Genomic DNA, 19,549 nt, shown 5'->3' on the forward strand with positions numbered 1-19,549 from the left:
GACAAACAATGAATTTACAAAAATATTTGATTAAAAACTGCATCCAATATAATATTTTATACATAGATTTAAATTTGTACAGAAATAATTTTCTACTCACAGCAATCATATGGAATATTATTTGTCACAAATGTGGAATGTTTATATGTGTACGTAGACGAAACAGAATTCCTCCTGCAACACGAAACAAATCATGAAGGACAACACATTCAGAAGAGGACAAACAGCCAGAGCACAGCCAGTGCAGTTCTATTACAGTTCTAGTGTAGTTCTTCCTCCTCACCACCTTATTGGTGTTCTCACTGGCTATAGCTCCTCGCTGCTCGTCACCACTGTAGCTGCCACCACATTTTTCACACTACCAGTTTTAGAGTCGCTGACATGTCCATATTAAACCTGCTGCTAGATGTTTGTGAAGACACCAGCGTTCACTCAGTGAGCTCTCAGGTAGAGTCTTCCCCTGGGTCACTCACAGTGACTGAGCCAGAGGCTAATGAACCGGTGCCTAGCGAATACTGACTGATCTTGACTTGAGGACTGACCTTTTGCTCCATCATTAGGGAAAGTGCTACATTTGTTAGTGAGAAGTGTAAGTTTCTAGTCAGAGGGAGAAGCTCACACAGCTGGAGTGGAGGATCAGGAGTTTAGAGAAGCTTAGCATTAGCAGCTCTGTGCATGAGGGAGAGAGGGAGATCATTCCTTTAGATCAGGCAGTCAGAGGGCTACAGAGCACTGCTCTCTGACTGTATAGTGTTTTGTGCCAGTGAGAAGCCCTTTATGTTCTGGTTATACATATCACATGTGGAAATAGCTGCTCCATTAGCGATGCCAGTGGATAGGAGGTGTTTGCTGGGAGCCAGATATTCTGAAATCTCCAGCAAACCATAGGTTCTGTACTGTAGCTAATACACCACACTTAGGGACTAGCGACGTTCATCTGTGGCAGATGTTACTAAGAACAGGAGTTTATTTTAACAGTGACATTTGGCACCACTCCTTCACAAGTGCCCTGTGATGATACTAAAATTATTGTGACATGCTTTGGTCGAATGACACACAAAAACAAGACAGTTCTCACACTGTCAGAACATTCCTGTGTAAAGTGAACGGTTTCTGCGCCTGTTCTTTTAAATAATAACGAAACACACACAACTCACACACAGTGTAAAAAAAGAAGAGGCAAAGTAGAAACTCGCTCTGGGCTCCATCTTTTTCAACACAATTCTCTCATTTTTCTCCAGTTGTTCTGGCTCTGTTTTCACACGTCCTTGTTCTGATCAAGCGTCTTTAACACAACTTTAACCCACTCTGTCTTTGTAGGTCTGGCTCTGGGAGCTGCACTTGACAGAAATGTTCTTATCATTTCACCCCGTGTTTACTGACCTGTGCAGACCAAAACTGACTGAGTTGTTTATTTCACAATTGCTGTGTTGATGTATTCACTCCAGTTCCTCAAATGAATGTGCGAATACACTCTGCAAAATAACTTGCAGTTTCCCTTTCCACACTGTCAGACAGCAACTTTCACAAATCTCCCTTCTTGTTACGGACTTTCGGGCTGTTTGTGTTTGCCCATGGTTATACAACATCGGTTTCCCTGTCTCTAGACAGCGGTGCCTCAGACTCCCATGGAGAACCTGTGGCTGAGGTCTCTGAATGTTTTCAGCTTGCCTTTTACTCTCTAGATTTAAAGTTCTGCTCAGTGCAATAAATGTTACAGAGTCGTGGAACCAGTCGATGGAACCAGTTTAGATTCCTGTGACGTCCTGTTGAAAACATCAATTTAATAAAGTTATAGACAGAAGCATTGAGACACCTTCACATTACACTGTACTGGAGAGTGGACGTCCCACTCTAAATCCATAGTCACTCTTCTAGAGTATGTATGGGTGAGTTTTTGCAGAAGAGTAAGTATCAGAAGAGTAATTGTGAGGGGTTGAGTTCAGAGCTTGCCAAGTTCTCATCCACCAAACTCACGAAGCCATGCTCTTATGAACCTTGCTTTGTGCACTGGAGCACAGTCATCCTGGAACACACACGGCCTTCTCCACAAAGTTCACACAGCGTTGGAACTCCACACAATTATCACCACACTTTACCCTCCACACAGTTTCAGTCAGGCAGGTCATGTTCTTCTGGCATTCGCAAAACACAGACTCCTCCATCGGACTGTCAGATGAAAAATGAAATGTCACTCCACTCCGAAACTTCCTCTTTTAAATAATACCACTCACAGCTGATTGTGTAACATCTAGGAGAGAGAACAATTCATGAACTGGCTTGTTGTAATAGTGAGCTTCAGTGAGCTCTTTAAAACAATTCCTATGTTTGTAAAGGCCCACTGCAGTGCTAGGTGCGTTTATTCTTCTGTTTTAGATGCATTTGCAATGCATTTTATCATGAAGCAATGTGACTGTTGTGGTCTGGTACCAATAAGTAAGATTCAGCAATAGATATTAGCAGCAGGGGTCTGTGGTTCAGTTGGCAGCTGATAAAATACTCTTCGCATTTACATTATTTGGCTTTCTAGCTGTTCACTTTGTAGAAAAAATATTCATATGTTGTCCAATGGAAATTAAAATACATTTCGTTATAATGGGAAAAATATTTAAACCAGACTATAATATTATTAAATGCAACGTTAGTATTAATTATCAATAAAGGATCACAAAAACAAAGAGTGTGACTTTACATACACAATATAATACGACTATAAGAGAAGTACAGCCAGTGAACTGCAACCTCCAAGCTTCCAAAGTTCCAGAGGGAACATTTCTGTATTGTAATTGACCTGATGTGATTGGACAGAGAGGGAGAGAGAGAAAAAATACACGTACACTGCGTAAGAGTAGCTCCATAGTGAACAAGCTTTGTTTTAAAATTGTGAAGGAGATTTATATTGTAAAGGATATATATATATATATATATATATATATATATATATATATATATATATATATATATATATGTGTGTGTGTGTGTGTGTGTGTGTGTGAACTTGAAATGCTAAACATGCTATGGTCTCACTGGAGTATAGTGCTGCATTTGAGTGCTGTCATAAGTTGGGAAATACAATTTATTCCAATTATAGCTGCATCTGAATGGTGGACAAAATGGTGGGGTAGTGGTGTGTTAGTGTCTGTTGTGCTGGTACGAGTGGATCAGGCACAGCAGTGCTACTAGAGTTTGGACTACAGTCTGTAACTGTAGAACTACAAAGTGCTCCTGTGTGGTCAGTGGAGCTGATAAAATGCACAAAACCTATAGACACAAGGGAAGTGTTCCTAAGCTTGACTGAGCCGAGGGTCTCGCAAAGTGGCGTTAAGATAAAGGAAATGGAAAATGGAGGTGTTAAGATTACACACATCACAGCCAACATCACCAGCGCGGTCACGTACAACGTCATAAACTGTGTTTCTGAAAATTCACGTTAAAATATGGTATGCTCCTTTAATCTTCTATGGTCCTTTAGTCTTTAACAGTGTGTAAATAATAATGTTTGAGACTGCTCATTAATAACTGGGACACTGGATTTATTAGGTTTCCATTCAAGTAGCCACAGCTTTTCTACACCATTGTGTCTTGTTTAAGTTTTTAATTAATTAATGTATTTATTTTTACTTGTTTGTCTATGTGTTGTTGTTTTATCTTCTTGCCTGTAAGAGACAGATGGCAAAATTGGCTGAAGTGTGTGTTCATAGAGACGCTAGACTCTGAATTATCATCAATATATTTATTTCAGTCAGTAGCCCTTAACATCACGTTAAAATGAGGCTAATTACCAGCACATACCACCTTTCAGCTCGTTTGTCCTGACTTTCCTTTTTGAAATTCACCAAATCATCACTTTACAAACGTGTGAGTTGTTTCTTCTTGAGTGTTTGATGCTTTCATTTACTGGAAAGGAAGGATGTGGCTTTTTTTAAAACATCAATTGGGCTCCACCAAACCAGATGCAAAAAACTTACAGGGCAGTTAACTAGGGGTTGTGGTCACCTCTCTAGAATAGGGACACCATTTCTGTTCAAAAAAGAACTTTAAAAAAAGACTTTTTTGACTAAATGAAAAGATGTAGATTTCTGAAAGGTGCACCTTTTAGAATAAGGTTATATTATTGATTGTTTTATTTTGCAAAACACATTTGACCTTTAAAAGACATGTATATTGTTTACTCTGGGCTCAGCACTGCAGAAACTGCACTATGTAACTTTCAGAGGAGGGTAGAAACCTAATAGGGAGGGTTGTCAGGAAGGGCAGAAACTGTGCCAGATCCATGGTGCGGATCGTGGTTGATCCACTGTGGCGACCCCTGATGGGAGGCAGCAGCCGAAAGAAGAAGAAGAAGAAGAAGAAGAGGAGGGTAGAAAGCACCCCCAGCCCCCGACCTTGATTTAAGGCCAGTGCTGTAAATGTAAATTACACTCTGCAGCTGTAGGGGGAGTCCAAGAGCAAACCTACCAAACCTTACCTAGCTTCCACCAAGCTTCCTGATGGTGTATAGTTCATTGCTCAAACTCTCACACACAAACACACAACATAACAGAATGTCTTCATAGACAGAGGTGGTGTGTGCTGCGCTGAGATGCCTCCAGTCCACATCTGTCTCCTACAGTGGATCATGAAGATGGGAATCAGACAGAGGGGGCCATGGACTGTTACCTGCTGCTGAAATATTGGGCAAGAAGTGGCAGAAGATTGGACTGAAATTTCATTATTAAACTTTACAAATTAGAGTCATCATCATTCATTCATTATCTGTAACCCTTATCCAATTCAGGGTGGCAGTGGGTCCAGAGCCTACCTGGAATCATTGGGCGCAAGGCAAGAATACACCCTGGAGGGGGTGCCAGTCCTTCACAGGGCAACACAGACACTCACACCTACGGACACTTTTAAGTCGCCAATCCACCTACCAACGTGTGTTTTTGGACTGTGGGAGGAAACCGGAGCACCCGGAGAAAACCCACGCAGACTCAGGGAGAACACACCACACTCCTCACAGACAGTCACCCAGAGGAAACCCACGCAGACACAGAGAGAACACACCACACTCCTCACAGACAGTCACCCAGAGGAAACCCACGCAGACACGGGGAGAACACACCACACTCCTCACAGACAGTCACCCGGAGGAAACCCACGCAGACACGGGGAGAACACACCAACTCCTCACAGACAGTCACCCTGGAGCTGTGTGACTGCGACACTACCTGCTGCACCACCGTGCCGCCCCAAATTAGAGTCACCAGATCCAAAAAAATCATAAGTGTAATTAACAGAAAAGTGACGTAACGCTGTCGTGAAAAGAGCGTGTTGCAGTACAAATGGTCGCAGCCCTTAATGCAGTGTGGAACAGCTTTACGCAATTATCTTTACATAATTAAACTTATCCAACAGAATTGCCTTCCAAACTGTACTTTATTTCATTTTCTAGTTTCTGCCGTCAACGTAAATGTGGTGGATTTCTGTAGTGTTTCGTGAAGTTAAAGACTAAAGGATTGTAATTGCACATGACATCATCAGTTACTGTGTCGGAAATGAATGACACTAGAGCAGTGGGTGAGTTTGTGTCAGTTGTAGCATCAAGGGCTTTCATATTTTCCCTATTTTGAAGACTCACGTATACAGTTGTGGTTTGTGAAGTAGAGTGATCTCTGATGGCGGTGGTTGACATATTTCCATTGAGAGGGTGAGAATGCAAAAGCATGCAGTGTTTCCTGTGCCCCTGTTTGGCCTGAGTGACTCCTCCTCTGACTGTGCAATGTCCAAGAAAGCTTTATCCATCATTCATCCATTATTTATCCATTATCCATCATTCATCATTCTAATGGGATCCACGTCAACGTAGAATTACAGACCTTTATCCTTTATGTCAGTCATATTATCACACAGAAAACATTACTGATATTTACATGTCCCGTAGCTCCATTGCTGCCATTATTACTAAGGTCTTAATACCTCGCCTGGTTATTTTGGGCATTATAATTACAGACCCGATGTCAGTGCTTAACTGTTGCAAGTTCTAAACTTCTGTGGTGATTGTGTATTTATAAAATGCACTGCACTAAATACCTCTCGCTTGGTATTGTTTCACACACTTCACAAGGCCCCACGTCATATTCTCCTTAAATTAAACATGTTTTTGTAACTTTCCTGTGCTTCCTCTGGTTTCTCCTGGTGACTTCATTTGCCTTTCAGCTCAGAATATTTACCTGCAAACTTCCTCTGTCTTTTAGAAGTGCCCTGATTTTCACAGTTCCTCAGTTTTGCACAGTGTAAGCACCTTGATACGTCTTTATAGCCTTCAACAAGTTTTTATTTTTTTCCCCCTTAGATTATGTTTTCTAATTTCTGCTTACAACTGCACACACACCCAACCCTTAGGCAGTTATTGTCTTTAAAAATGAGTGCAGCAGTGCTCTGTGGAAAGAGGAAGTATAACCAAGTTAGATGTCCCAAACATATAGAATAAAAAGTGTCTGTGAAAGGCATTAGATCAGATTTCCCTAAAGAACAACGTGTCCAGTATTAAATGAGTTCTTTCGTGTTTGTTATTATCCGTACATCACGTGTAGTATGTCACTGTTTTAGACATTTATACCTCTCTAAAAAAGCAGCAGCTATATTTTGTTAAAGTGAGAGGTTTGTATTTTTGCGAATGCAGGATATTGGTTTACCACAGACATGAGACCACTAGAATGTGAACTATTGCTTACATATTGTTGCTTAGAAACATGTTTAAACAAATATGTACCTGCTGTTGTACAAGAGCAAATATTACAGTTAGGAGCAGTTTCAGATGAATCCTTTAAAAAATGGAATTAAAAGCAGAAATAAAAGTAAGGGTCAGTGTTAAATTTTGATACACATTCTGAAACTTGATTTCCTGTGAGAGGAAGTGTGTGACAGATCCAGCATAATAACTGTATCTGAAATAATACAATCATAATCAAATATTAAAAACATGGTCATGGTTACCATGCCCACATCATAAGCTGGATTTATTATATATTATTATATATATATTGTTTTATCATTAGTTTTCAATGGAGGCTGTCCGTTAAAAGCCAGTAGTGCTGCAGGTGCATTGTCTAAAGGCGCCATTTCAGGTGTTTAAGGTGGAAACCCAGTAGAAAGCAACACTGAGGACACAATTGAAAAACAAGAACCAAAGAAGTCAAGTCTGTCCGTTTGTAAAGTTGACATCAGTGCTTTAAACGTGGCTCATATCTCCAGGCCCTTTGTGTGAATGAGTTTTTAAGAAGCTTTCGTTTCCTGTCGAGTGTTTCTGAAAACCTGCGCTCTGACAGGAAGCTCACTCTTTCTTCACAGGACGGACCTGAAACATGGTGTTTGAGCAACTTTGCTAGGCGTAGACTCTGTGGAAGGATGGAACTGGACAGAATCATTCTTATATCAGGTGAGAAATGGCCGTTATGTCCGTTACGCTCGCGACCGTTGTGAAGGACTATTTTCTGCTCGGATTAACCCCGCTGTGCTGACAGTAGTGAAGGGGTTTCGTTTATTGTTTAACATTTAAAGAGCTGACTTAGTGGATTCATGTCACTAATATGTCTTTCCTTATGTTTTGAAATAAACAGCTTTTCTCAGTGTGGTGTGGTGGACATCTACTGAAGTCCAAGGCCAGGGTGAGAGCTTTAATATCAGTTTAACACGTGGTTATGTACAGTTCAGTTCAGAGGAGTTAAAGCTGTAGATTCCTGTCAGGTTTTGTATTTTATAAACTGTGGTCTTAATGTAAAGCCTTAAAGTGTGAGGGGAAGGTACATTCATTTCACAAAAATAGATATATACCAAAATATATATAGAAATATCTTACATTAAAAGTGCATTTTTAATTTTTATTATTATTTTTATTATTATTTTTTGAATGTACTGTAACATATTGCTTTGTGTTTTGGGGCTTGTTCTGTTTTCCTATTAAACGTGTCTGATGTTGAGTTCACTTGGGCTTGTGTATGGTTTATACCTCACTCTATTTATGTAAAAAAAATATGCACCCGTTGAATATGTACATTATGTTTAAATAAACGCTTTTTTTCTTTTTTAAACCAGTGACCGTGTCACCTGAGCAGACGACAACTAAAGGTAACATACATTTCCCTTTCTTATTTATTTATTTACTTATTTGCATATAATTTCCTTGACGAAGGTGTGAATAACAATCCCACTCCTTTAGACTTCTTCATATCGTCTGAATTCAGAAGAGAGATGTAAACTTAATAACAGTGAACGGCTCGTTTATTAGAAAGAGAAGAGACAGAAATCAGTCCAGCGCATCTGCTGTCTGTTTTAAATAACTGCATTTTTTTTCTCATTTCACCAGTTTACCTTTCTAAACCCAGCATTAGTGCCAGTCCAGATCAAGGCGTCCTGTACCAGGGCGAGAGCATCAGTCTGCAGTGTAAAATTACAGAACAGTCCCCTGGTTTGGAATATGATTTGTTTAAAGACTCAGTTTCCATCAGAAGTCAAAGAGATCAGTCTACGTTCACCCTCAGTGTCTCAGTGTCTGACAGCGGGAAATACTCCTGCGTGGCCAAAAAAGGACAAACCACATCTGAAAAAAGTGACCCTTGGGCTTTAACAGTTAAAGGTGAGTGAGTTCTGGTCGTATTTTCGGTTTGAAGAGTTCTTCAAAAGTCTAATTGTGATTACAGAAAAGATACGGTACCCACCAAAAGTTCGGACACACCCACTCAGGGAGTGAAAAGTGTGGACATCTTCTCATTCCTAGTTTTTCTTTGGTTTTTATTATTTTCTCTGTTGTAAATGAATGTGGAAGACATTAAAACTCCGAAGGAACACATGGAATTATGTAATAAACAAAAATTTATTAAAGAAACCAGACTATGTTTTATACTTTAGACTCTTCACAGTAGCCCCCTGTTTCTTTGATGACAGCTTCACACGCTCTCGCCGTTCTCTCAGTCGTCTTCGTGAGGGCGTGACCTGGAGTGGTTTTCAGTGAACAGCTGTGGCCTGAAAACTGTAAGCAGCTCGTTTGTAGAAGCGCTCGCCTTCTTCATGTGTCTGAGACCATAACTGGGGTTGTGCAGAGGTAGGGGCTGGTACACAGCTCTATACAGAGACTAGCTCTGCTCCACCAATCACCGATGAGGAGATGTGTCCACACTTTTGATGGGTACTGTACACACACAGGAATGGAAAAACAAAAGCTTTTTCATGGTTTTTTTACACTCAAAAACATACATTTATCTGTGTGAGACGACAGAGAGTCTAATAAGAGTCAGGCGTATGGCTTTTGAAGGCCCCATGGTCCTTTAATGATAATAATAATAATAAAAACACTGTATAATTAAAATCCAAATTTTAATCCAATAAAATCCAAAGTTTACAATCATCATGACGAAGGGTGACTTGTGAAACATAACTTTCATAAAACAGAATTTAGAAATGAGGTGTTTCCAATCCATAATTGAAATATTAGTAAGGACCTAACTGCAATAACCCAAGGCCATTTGGTTTCAGTAACACAATAGGGATTTAACTGGAGACCTAATTTGCATACAGAGATTAGATATTTACATAACGGCATTTATATATACACATTTATTCCAGTCAAGTGAAGATTTAATCCCAAAAAATATGGGACACCTGGGTGAAATCACTAAGTGATGTTAGAGTACCGTTCTAAAATAAAGCAAAAATTCAGCCATCTTTCGCTTCAAAGGAAAAGGAATTATTAACTTTTCTTGGAAGTGTTCCAACGCCCTTTTCCCTGATTCAGTGAAAACGATTTCCTCATTTCTGTCTCTTTTACTTTCAAATATGATGTAAATGTAAAATGCTAAAACAGAATGGTGCACTCTGCCCAAGTCTCACTTTAAGAACCACATGCTCAGGGCTTGTGTACGTTCTTTAATTTACAATCAAATAAACCACATTTTCCAGCTCACACCTCTCATGTAAGCCACGTAGAATTTAACACTTCACAGTCTCTGTTTTTAAGCGACATCCCTGACCCCTGAAAGGTGAAATGACACTGTCAGGGACAGGAGTACATGGCAGAATAAAAGCCTGGAAAAGACCAGGGTCAGACAGAATGTGTGCAAATAGATGAAGTTTGAGACGATCGTTACCCTCCCACTCTCCTCAGAAGTGGTCCACCAACATGAACTTAGAAAATACCTTTGGGGGACTGATGAGTCCAAAACATTTAGGTTTAAATGAAGTGTGTGGGTGGGTTCAATTCCCGCTCCGGGTGACTGTCTGTGAGGAGTTGGTGTGTTCTCCCTGTGTCTGCGTGGGTTTCCTCCGGGTGACTGTCTGTGAGGAGGTGTGTTCTCCCCGTGTCTGCGTGGGTTTCCTCCGGGTGCTCTGGTTTCCTCCCACAGTCCAAAAACACACGTTGCAGGTGGAGTGGTGACTCAAAAGTGTCCGTAGGTGTGAGTGTGTGAGTGAATGTGTGTGTCTGTGTTGCCCTGTGAAGGACTGGCGCCCCCTCCAGGGTGTATTCCCGCCTTGCGCCCAATGATTCCAGGTAGGCTCTGGACCCACCGCGACCCTGAACTGGATAATGGTTTCAGACAATGAATGAATGAATGAATGAAGTGTGTTGAGAAAGTTTAAGAATTTTATTTATGTTTTTATTGTTTTATCGGAGCTAGGGAGTTCTTAAAACTTATTTAAAACATGTGTCTGTGAATTGAACGTTGATCCTTCATCAAGACACACAAGTTACACACAACGTAATCTAATAGAGCTCATGTGGAGGGTCAGAAAATACTCACCTTGTTCCTTTCTTACATCGTTTGTGAAAACCAGTGAATGTTCACATTCTGCTGGCTCTGGAGCGGTGAAGAGGAGCTGAATGTGTGCTTGTGTTCGTAGGGGTTTGTCTCCATGTGCATGTCACAGCAGGCTACACACCACAGGAGTACGAAGTGCATGATGTACGTAGTTGCTCAGTTTGACTCCATTGTGTCTTGTCTATGAGGAGCGAGTATTGTATCTTGCTCAGTTCTGTGGGTGCCCTGAGTGTCTGCTGGTGAAAGAGTTAAACCATAACATTACCATAAATACACAGCCATAACGTTAATGAGGCGTTGTGGCGCTGAATTGCGTTGCTCTATTAATCCACAGGACAATATTAGAGAACCACAGGACAGTCACGGTGGAGCGCCTTGATAGTGAGGTCGAGCGGTGTGCTAACAGCAAGTTGTGTGTCTCAATACTGTGTGAAGAAAATCTTACAGTTCAGTTAAAAACACATAAGCAACACCTCCTACATATGCTCTGGTGTTGTAGTGGAAATAGTTACGCACACGTTGCGGTGGCATAAGCTCTACATATCGGAGTCAATGATAATTCATTATTATTTTATTAATAATTCATTATTTCATTCATTTTGATAAGCTCCATGTTTGGGAGCCATTAAATGATATGTAGTGTCTTTACCTGTCTAATTTTAGCTTGGACAAGAAGGCCATCTTCACACATTATACAGCAGAATTAGCTAGAATTAACTATTATTAATGAATTATGATCATTGACCCGCCGTGGGTTCTTGGCTCTGAAATGGAATCTGAACTAGAAGTAATAATTCAGTACAAGAAAAGTGCACACACAAACGACCAAGGATTGGTTTTATCACACAGCTGGTTTATTAATTGTAATATCAAATAATGAATATTGATTACACATTCATATAATGAAATGGATTACAGTGATACATGAGAGAACGTTCTCTGTGGGGATTCTCTGTCATCGCTGATCTGCCGCCTTGTGGGGGACACGTCCATGCCGGTCTCTCCTGGGCAGGTTTCTCCTCATCTCGGAAGGTCAGTCTTCGTTGCTGGTCCGGAAGCTTTGTCATCACTTGGAGGGTCTGAGGTCTCCTTCGTGCTCTGGGTGGCACTGAATTTTGCTGGAGTTAAACTACAGTCCTTTCTGGAACTATAGATTCTACTAGAGATAAAATTAAAATAAAACTTCTGTTCGGTCTGGACCACGCTTGAGGGGCCCAAGACTGTTTAAGAGAGCCATCAGAGTCTGACGCCTGCAGAAGAGCCTGCAGAGTCATTTCAAAACCTGAGTCATAGCTTTGAAAAAGAGAAAAAGTGTGAAGTGAAGGCGAAGGTGTGGGGAAAGAAGAAGCCAAAAGTGTCTGAAGCCTGGAATTTTCTGAAAGTAACTCATTTGACGCCACTGGCTTTTACCAGAATTTAGAAGACCCGCCTTAAAGACCCGATTGGTCCTAAGGGATTGAGAATTGGAGCCTCTCTTGCTCCTGATTGGCTGTTTCCTGTACCTTGGTAGTGACATCACTTAAAATTTATGACCCTTGACAAGACAAAGGCTTGAAAACCACCCCTTTTTGAGTGAATATCCCAGGATCCTGAATCATACTTTTGCAATATGAAAGATTAGATGTTAACACAAAGTAATATCATTAAGACAACCGTGTTCTACATCATTATTAACCAAATAACACACAGAGTATGTGGCTACCTTGGTTCTACATAAGTTCATATAAAACAAAATTGACTTTAAACACGTAAATGAATCCCATTGGGTATTTAAAATCACATCTCAGAATGTCACATTTCTTATTAGAAGTTAATACACATTCATCATATCACACTACAATGTAATTGTACATTTCTCTCATAAAGTTCCGTAAATCAACACAGTACAGTCTCCTCCATTCTATTTTTCTCTTTGGATCATGCGTATTGTCAGAACCACGTGACTGAAAAGAACTTATTGGCCCCGAGGCCCCCAAAGTCCATGGCCGAATCTACAGTACGTTGTTTTACTGCTTGGTTTGTATTAGGGACTTTTATTTTGATGAGGCCTGTTTATGAAGTAGCAGCTGAATGAAGCCATTGCTCTGTTCTTTGTGCCTGTGTGTGTGTTTAATTCGTATATGGTTTGCTCACAGCATTGGGTTTTGGTTTTAAACGTGTTGTAAGATATAGAACATCCTCGGAGTGAATCAGATACTTTCACATTTTGTCCGTGTCCTTGACACTATAGACAGTGTATTTACTTCAGTTAATGTTAAGTTTAACTTGACCCATAGACACTTGGGACATTTTGGAGGCACAATGTAAACTTAAGTTAGTTGTCTCAGTAATAATTAAGCCCTAGTTAATTGGACACCTCTAAGAAAATATTATATTATATTTTCATTTTTTCAGGATTTTAGATTTTTGTAGAGTAGATTTGAACCTGTTACATGATCAACTCTGTAGAACGTACACAATGGCACATGTGTATCCAATAAATATGAGCATTTAAACCTAGTGAACATCAGCATGTACTATTTAGCTTAAGATTGAGTATTATTAATGTAATATTTAATTTAATAATTGAATAGATTAATTACATTTTTAATTTAAGGGTAAGCTCCAGACCCACCGTGACCCTGAACTGGATAAGGGTTACAGACAATGAATGAATGAATGTCTCTTATTTTTTCTTGTAAATAAGACATTCATTAGTAATGTTGCAGCAGTATAAAACAAATTGTTTCTTTCTTTTCCAGAACCTCCTACACCTAAAGTGATTAAGACTTTTACATGGGAAGAGGTCTTTGTTGGTGAAAAAGGGACTCTGAAATGTGAGAATCCAGACAAAACCTCAGGCTGGATCTATACCTGGTTCAAAAATTCAGCACAAATTTCTGGGGAAAATAAAGAAGACCTGTCAATCCAGGCCTTAAAACCAGAAGATAATGTACGTTACATCTGTCAGACAGAGCTTCAGAACAGACCACAGACAATCAGAAAGAGCACAGAATATTCACTGACTGTTAAGGGTAAGTTTTCTGAAAACATTGTAAGACATTGTACAAAGACCACACTAATTTTAATGTAATTTTATTTTTTTTAAATATATTTGAATTTTCATCTGGGGTGGTGCAGCAGGTAGTGTCACAGTCACACAGCTCCAGGGACCTGGAGGTTTTGGGTTTGAGTCTCACTCCGGGTGACTATCTGTGAGGAGTGTGGTGTGTTCTCCCTGTGTCTGCGTGGGTTTCCTCCGGGTGACTATCTGTGAGGAGTGTGGTGTGTTCTCCCTGTGTCTGCGTGGGTTTCCTCCGGGTGACTATCTGTGAGGAGTGTGGTGTGTTCTCTCTGTGTCTGCGTGGGTTTCCTCCGGGTGACTGTCTGTGAGGAGTGTGGTGTGTTCTCCCTGTGTCTGCGTGGGTTTACTCCGGGTGACTGTCTGTGAGGAGTGTGGTGTGTTCTCCCTGTGTCTGCGTAGGTTTCCTCCGGGTGACTTTCTGTGAGGAGTGTGGTGTGTTCTCTCTGTGTCTGCGTGGGTTTCCTCCGGGTGACTGTCTGTGAGGAGTGTGGTGTGTTCTCTCTGTGTCTGCGTGGGTTTCCTCCGGGTGACTGTCTGTGAGGAGTGTGGTGTGTTCTCTCTGTGTCTGCGTGGGTTTCCTCCGGGTGACTGTCTGTGAGGAGTGTGGTGTGTTCTCCCTGTGTCTGCGTGGGTTTCCTCCGGGTGACTGTCTTTGAGGAGTGTGGTGTGTTCTCCCTGTGTCTGCGTGAGTTTCCTCTGGGTGACTGTCTATGAGGAGTGTGGTGTGTTCTCCCTGTGTCTGCGTGAGTTTCCTCCGGGTGACTGTCTGTGAGGAGTGTGGTGTGTTCTCCCTGTGTCTGCGTGAGTTTCCTCCGGGTGACTGTCTGTGAGGAGTGTGGTGTGTTCTCCCTGTGTCTGCGTGGGTTTCCTCCGGGTGACTGTCTGTGAGGAGTGTGGTGTGTTCTCCCTGTGTCTGCGTGAGTTTCCTCCGGGTGACTGTCTGTGAGGAGTGTGGTGTGTTCTCCCTGTGTCTGCGTGAGTTTCCTCCAGGTGACTGTCTGTGAGGAGTGTGGTGTGTTCTCCCTGTGTCTGCGTGGGTTTCCTCCGGGTGACTGTCTATGAGGAGTGTGGTGTGTTCTCCCTGTGTCTGCGTGAGTTTCCTCCGGGTGACTGTCTGTGAGGAGTGTGGTGTGTTCTCCCTGTGTCTGCGTGGGTTTCCTCCGGGTGACTGTCTGTGAGGAGTGTGGTGTGTTCTCTCTGTGTCTGCGTGGGTCTCCTCTGAGTGACTGTCTTTGAGGAGTGTGGTGTGTTCTCTCTGTGTCTGCGTGGGTTTCCTCCGGGTGACTGTCTGTGAGGAGTGTGGTGTGTTCTCTCTGTGTCTGCGTGGGTCTCCTCTGAGTGACTGTCTTTGAGGAGTGTGGTGTGTTCTCCCTGTGTCTGCGTGGGTTTCCTCCGGGTGACTGTCTGTGAGGAGTGTGGTGTGTTCTCTGTGTCTGCGTGGGTCTCCTCTGAGTGACTGTCTTTGAGGAGTGTGGTGTGTTCTCTCTGTGTCTGCGTGGATTTCCTCCGGGTGACTGTCTGTGAGGAGTGTGGTGTGTTCTCCTTGTGTCTGCGTGGGTTTCCTCCGGGTGACTATCTGTGAGGAGTGTGGTGTGTTCTCTCTGTGTCTGCGTGGGTTTCCTCCGGGTGAGTGTCTGTGAGGAGTGTGGTGTGTTCTCTCTGTGTCTGCGTGGGTTTCCTCCGGGTGACTGTCTGTGAGGAGTGTGGTGTGTTCTCTCTGTGTCTGCGTGTGTTTCCTCCGGGTGACTGTCTGTGAGGAGTGTGGTGTGTTCTCCCTGTGTCTGCGTGTGTTTCCTCCGGGTGACTGTCTGTGAGGAGTGTGGTGTGTTCTCCCTGTGTCTGCGTGGGTTTCCTCCGGGTGACTGTCTGTGAGGAGTGTGGTGTGTTCTCCCTGTGTCTGCGTGGGTTTCCTCCGGGTGACTGTCTGTGAGGAGTGTGGTGTGTTCTCCCTGTGTCTGCGTGGGTTTCCTCTGGGTGACTGTCTATGAGGAGTGTGGTGTGTTCTCCCTGTGTCTGCGTGAGTTTCCTCCGGGTGACTGTCTGTGAGGAGTGTGGTGTGTTCTCCCTGTGTCTGCGTGAGTTTCCTCCGGGTGACTGTCTGTGAGGAGTGGGGTGTGTTCTCTCTGTGTCTGCGTGGGTCTCCTCTGAGTGACTGTCTTTGAGGAGTGTGGTGTGTTCTCTCTGTGTCTGCGTGGGTTTCCTCCGGGTGACTATCTGTGAGGAGTGTGGTGTGTTCTCTCTGTGTCTGCGTGGGTTTCCTCCGGGTGACTGTCTGTGAGGAGTGTGGTGTGTTCTCTCTGTGTCTGCGTGGGTCTCCTCTGAGTGACTGTCTTTGAGGAGTGTGGTGTGTTCTCTCTGTGTCTGCGTGGGTTTCCTCCAGGTGACTGTCTGTGAGGAGTGTGGTGTGTTCTCCCTGTGTCTGCGTGAGTTTCCTCCGGGTGACTGTCTGTGAGGAGTGTGGTGTGTTCTCCCTGTGTCTGCGTGGGTTTCCTACGGGTGACTGTCTATGAGGAGTGTGGTGTGTTCTCCCTGTGTCTGCGTGAGTTTCCTCCAGGTGACTGTCTGTGAGGAGTGTGGTGTGTTCTCTCTGTGTCTGCGTGGGTCTCCTCTGAGTGACTGTCTTTGAGGAGTGTGGTGTGTTCTCTCTGTGTCTGCGTGGGTTTCCTCCGGGTGACTGTCTGTGAGGAGTGTGGTGTGTTCTCTCTGTGTCTGCGTGGGTCTCCTCTGAGTGACTGTCTTTGAGGAGTGTGGTGTGTTCTCCCTGTGTCTGCGTGGGTTTCCTCCGGGTGACTGTCTGTGAGGAGTGTGGTGTGTTCTCTGTGTCTGCGTGGGTCTCCTCTGAGTGACTGTCTTTGAGGAGTGTGGTGTGTTCTCTCTGTGTCTGTGTGGGTTTCCTCCGGGTGACTGTCTGTGAGGAGTGTGGTGTGTTCTCCTTGTGTCTGCGTGGGTTTCCTCCGGGTGACTATCTGTGAGGAGTGTGGTGTGTTCTCTCTGTGTCTGCGTGGGTTTCCTCTGGGTGACTGTCTGTGAGGAGTGTGGTGTGTTCTCTCTGTGTCTGCGTGGGTCTCCTCTGAGTGACTGTCTTTGAGGAGTGTGGTGTGTTGTCTCTGTGTCTGCGTGGGTTTCCTCCGGGTGACTATCTGTGAGGAGTGTGGTGTGTTCTCTCTGTGTCTGCGTGGGTTTCCTCCGCGTGACTGTCTGTGAGGAGTGTGGTGTGTTCTCTCTGTGTCTGCGTGGGTTTCCTCCGCGTGACTGTCTGTGAGGAGTGTGGTGTGTTCTCTCTGTGTCTGCGTGGGTCTCCTCTGAGTGACTGTCTTTGAGGAGTGTGGTGTGTTCTCTCTGTGTCTGCGTGGGTTTCCTCCGGGTGACTGTCTGTGAGGAGTGTGGTGTGTTCTCCCTGTGTCTGCGTGGGTTTCCTCCGGGTGACTGTCTATGAGGAGTGTGGTGTGTTCTCCCTGTGTCTGCGTGAGTTTCCTCCGGGTGACTGTCTGTGAGGAGTGTGGTGTGTTCTCCCTGTGTCTGCGTGGGTTTCCTCCGGGTGACTGTCTGTGAGGAGTGTGGTGTGTTCTCTCTGTGTCTGCGTGGGTCTCCTCTGAGTGACTGTCTTTGAGGAGTGTGGTGTGTTCTCTCTGTGTCTGCGTGGGTTTCCTCCGGGTGACTGTCTGTGAGGAGTGTGGTGTGTTCTCTCTGTGTCTGCGTGGGTCTCCTCTGAGTGACTGTCTTTGAGGAGTGTGGTGTGTTCTCTCTGTGTCTGCGTGGGTTTCCTCCGGGTGACTGTCTGTGAGGAGTGTGGTGTGTTCTCCCTGTGTCTGCGTGGGTTTCCTCCGGGTGACTGTCTGTGAGGAGTGTGGTGTGTTCTCCCTGTGTCTGCGTGGGTTTCCTCCAGGTGACTGTCTGTGAGGAGTGTGGTGTGTTCTCCCTGTGTCTGCGTGAGTTTCCTCCGGGTGACTGTCTGTGAGGAGTGTGGTGTGTTCTCCCTGTGTCTGCGTGAGTTTCCTCCAGGTGACTGTCTGTGAGGAGTGTGGTGTGTTCTCCCTGTGTCTGCGTGGGTTTCCTCCGGGTGACTGTCTATGAGGAGTGTGGTGTGTTCTCCCTGTGTCTGCGTGAGTTTCCTCCGGGTGACTGTCTGTGAGGAGTGTGGTGTGTTCTCCCTGTGTCTGCATGGGTTTCCTCCGGGTGACTGTCTGTGTGGAGTGTGGTGTGTTCTCTCTGTGTCTGCGTGGGTCTCCTCTGAGTGACTGTCTTTGAGGAGTGTGGTGTGTTCTCTCTGTGTCTGCGTGGGTTTCCTCCGGGTGACTGTCTGTGAGGAGTGTGGTGTGTTCTCTCTGTGTCTGCGTGGGTCTCCTCTGAGTGACTGTCTTTGAGGAGTGTGGTGTGTTCTCCCTGTGTCTGCGTGGGTTTCCTCCGGGTGACTGTCTGTGAGGAGTGTGGTGTGTTCTCTGTGTCTGCGTGGGTCTCCTCTGAGTGACTGTCTTTGAGGAGTGTGGTGTGTTCTCTCTGTGTCTGCGTGGGTTTCCTCCGGGTGACTGTCTGTGAGGAGTGTGGTGTGTTCTCCTTGTGTCTGCGTGGGTTTCCTCCGGGTGACTATCTGTGAGGAGTGTGGTGTGTTCTCTCTGTGTCTGCGTGGGTTTCCTCCGGGTGAGTGTCTGTGAGGAGTGTGGTGTGTTCTCTCTGTGTCTGCGTGGGTCTCCTCTGAGTGACTGTCTTTGAGGAGTGTGGTGTGTTCTCTCTGTGTCTGCGTGGGTTTCCTCCAGGTGACTGTCTGTGAGGAGTGTGGTGTGTTCTCCCTGTGTCTGCGTGAGTTTCCTCCGGGTGACTGTCTGTGAGGAGTGTGGTGTGTTCTCCCTGTGTCTGCGTGGGTTTCCTACGGGTGACTGTCTATGAGGAGTGTGGTGTGTTCTCCCTGTGTCTGCGTGAGTTTCCTCCAGGTGACTGTCTGTGAGGAGTGTGGTGTGTTCTCTCTGTGTCTGCGTGGGTCTCCTCTGAGTGACTGTCTTTGAGGAGTGTGGTGTGTTCTCTCTGTGTCTGCGTGGGTTTCCTCCGGGTGACTGTCTGTGAGGAGTGTGGTGTGTTCTCTCTGTGTCTGCGTGGGTCTCCTCTGAGTGACTGTCTTTGAGGAGTGTGGTGTGTTCTCCCTGTGTCTGCGTGGGTTTCCTCCGGGTGACTGTCTGTGAGGAGTGTGGTGTGTTCTCTGTGTCTGCGTGGGTCTCCTCTGAGTGACTGTCTTTGAGGAGTGTGGTGTGTTCTCTCTGTGTCTGTGTGGGTTTCCTCCGGGTGACTGTCTGTGAGGAGTGTGGTGTGTTCTCCTTGTGTCTGCGTGGGTTTCCTCCGGGTGACTATCTGTGAGGAGTGTGGTGTGTTCTCTCTGTGTCTGCGTGGGTTTCCTCTGGGTGACTGTCTGTGAGGAGTGTGGTGTGTTCTCTCTGTGTCTGCGTGGGTCTCCTCTGAGTGACTGTCTTTGAGGAGTGTGGTGTGTTGTCTCTGTGTCTGCGTGGGTTTCCTCCGGGTGACTATCTGTGAGGAGTGTGGTGTGTTCTCTCTGTGTCTGCGTGGGTTTCCTCCGCGTGACTGTCTGTGAGGAGTGTGGTGTGTTCTCTCTGTGTCTGCGTGGGTTTCCTCCGCGTGACTGTCTGTGAGGAGTGTGGTGTGTTCTCTCTGTGTCTGCGTGGGTCTCCTCTGAGTGACTGTCTTT

General features: G+C 44.6%; 1 protein-coding gene across 1 annotated transcript in view; it reads left to right on the forward strand.

The window, feature by feature from the left end:
* The first annotated feature begins 7,142 nt into the window (after window positions 1-7,142).
* Window positions 7,143-19,549, forward strand: part of LOC136697514 (Fc receptor-like protein 5) — a 46,067-nt gene continuing 33,660 nt past the window's right edge. Inside the window, exons 1-6 of the mRNA XM_066672669.1 lie at window positions 7,143-7,243; window positions 7,333-7,420; window positions 7,602-7,649; window positions 8,077-8,109; window positions 8,348-8,617; window positions 13,535-13,807. Of these exons, the coding sequence (XP_066528766.1) occupies window positions 7,390-7,420; window positions 7,602-7,649; window positions 8,077-8,109; window positions 8,348-8,617; window positions 13,535-13,807 (655 nt within the window). The 5' untranslated portion in view covers window positions 7,143-7,243; window positions 7,333-7,389. The remainder of the gene's footprint in view (window positions 7,244-7,332; window positions 7,421-7,601; window positions 7,650-8,076; window positions 8,110-8,347; window positions 8,618-13,534; window positions 13,808-19,549) is intronic.

This window comes from Hoplias malabaricus, chromosome 5, assembly GCF_029633855.1.
Source record: "Hoplias malabaricus isolate fHopMal1 chromosome 5, fHopMal1.hap1, whole genome shotgun sequence".
Classification (NCBI taxonomy): domain Eukaryota; kingdom Metazoa; phylum Chordata; class Actinopteri; order Characiformes; family Erythrinidae; genus Hoplias; species Hoplias malabaricus.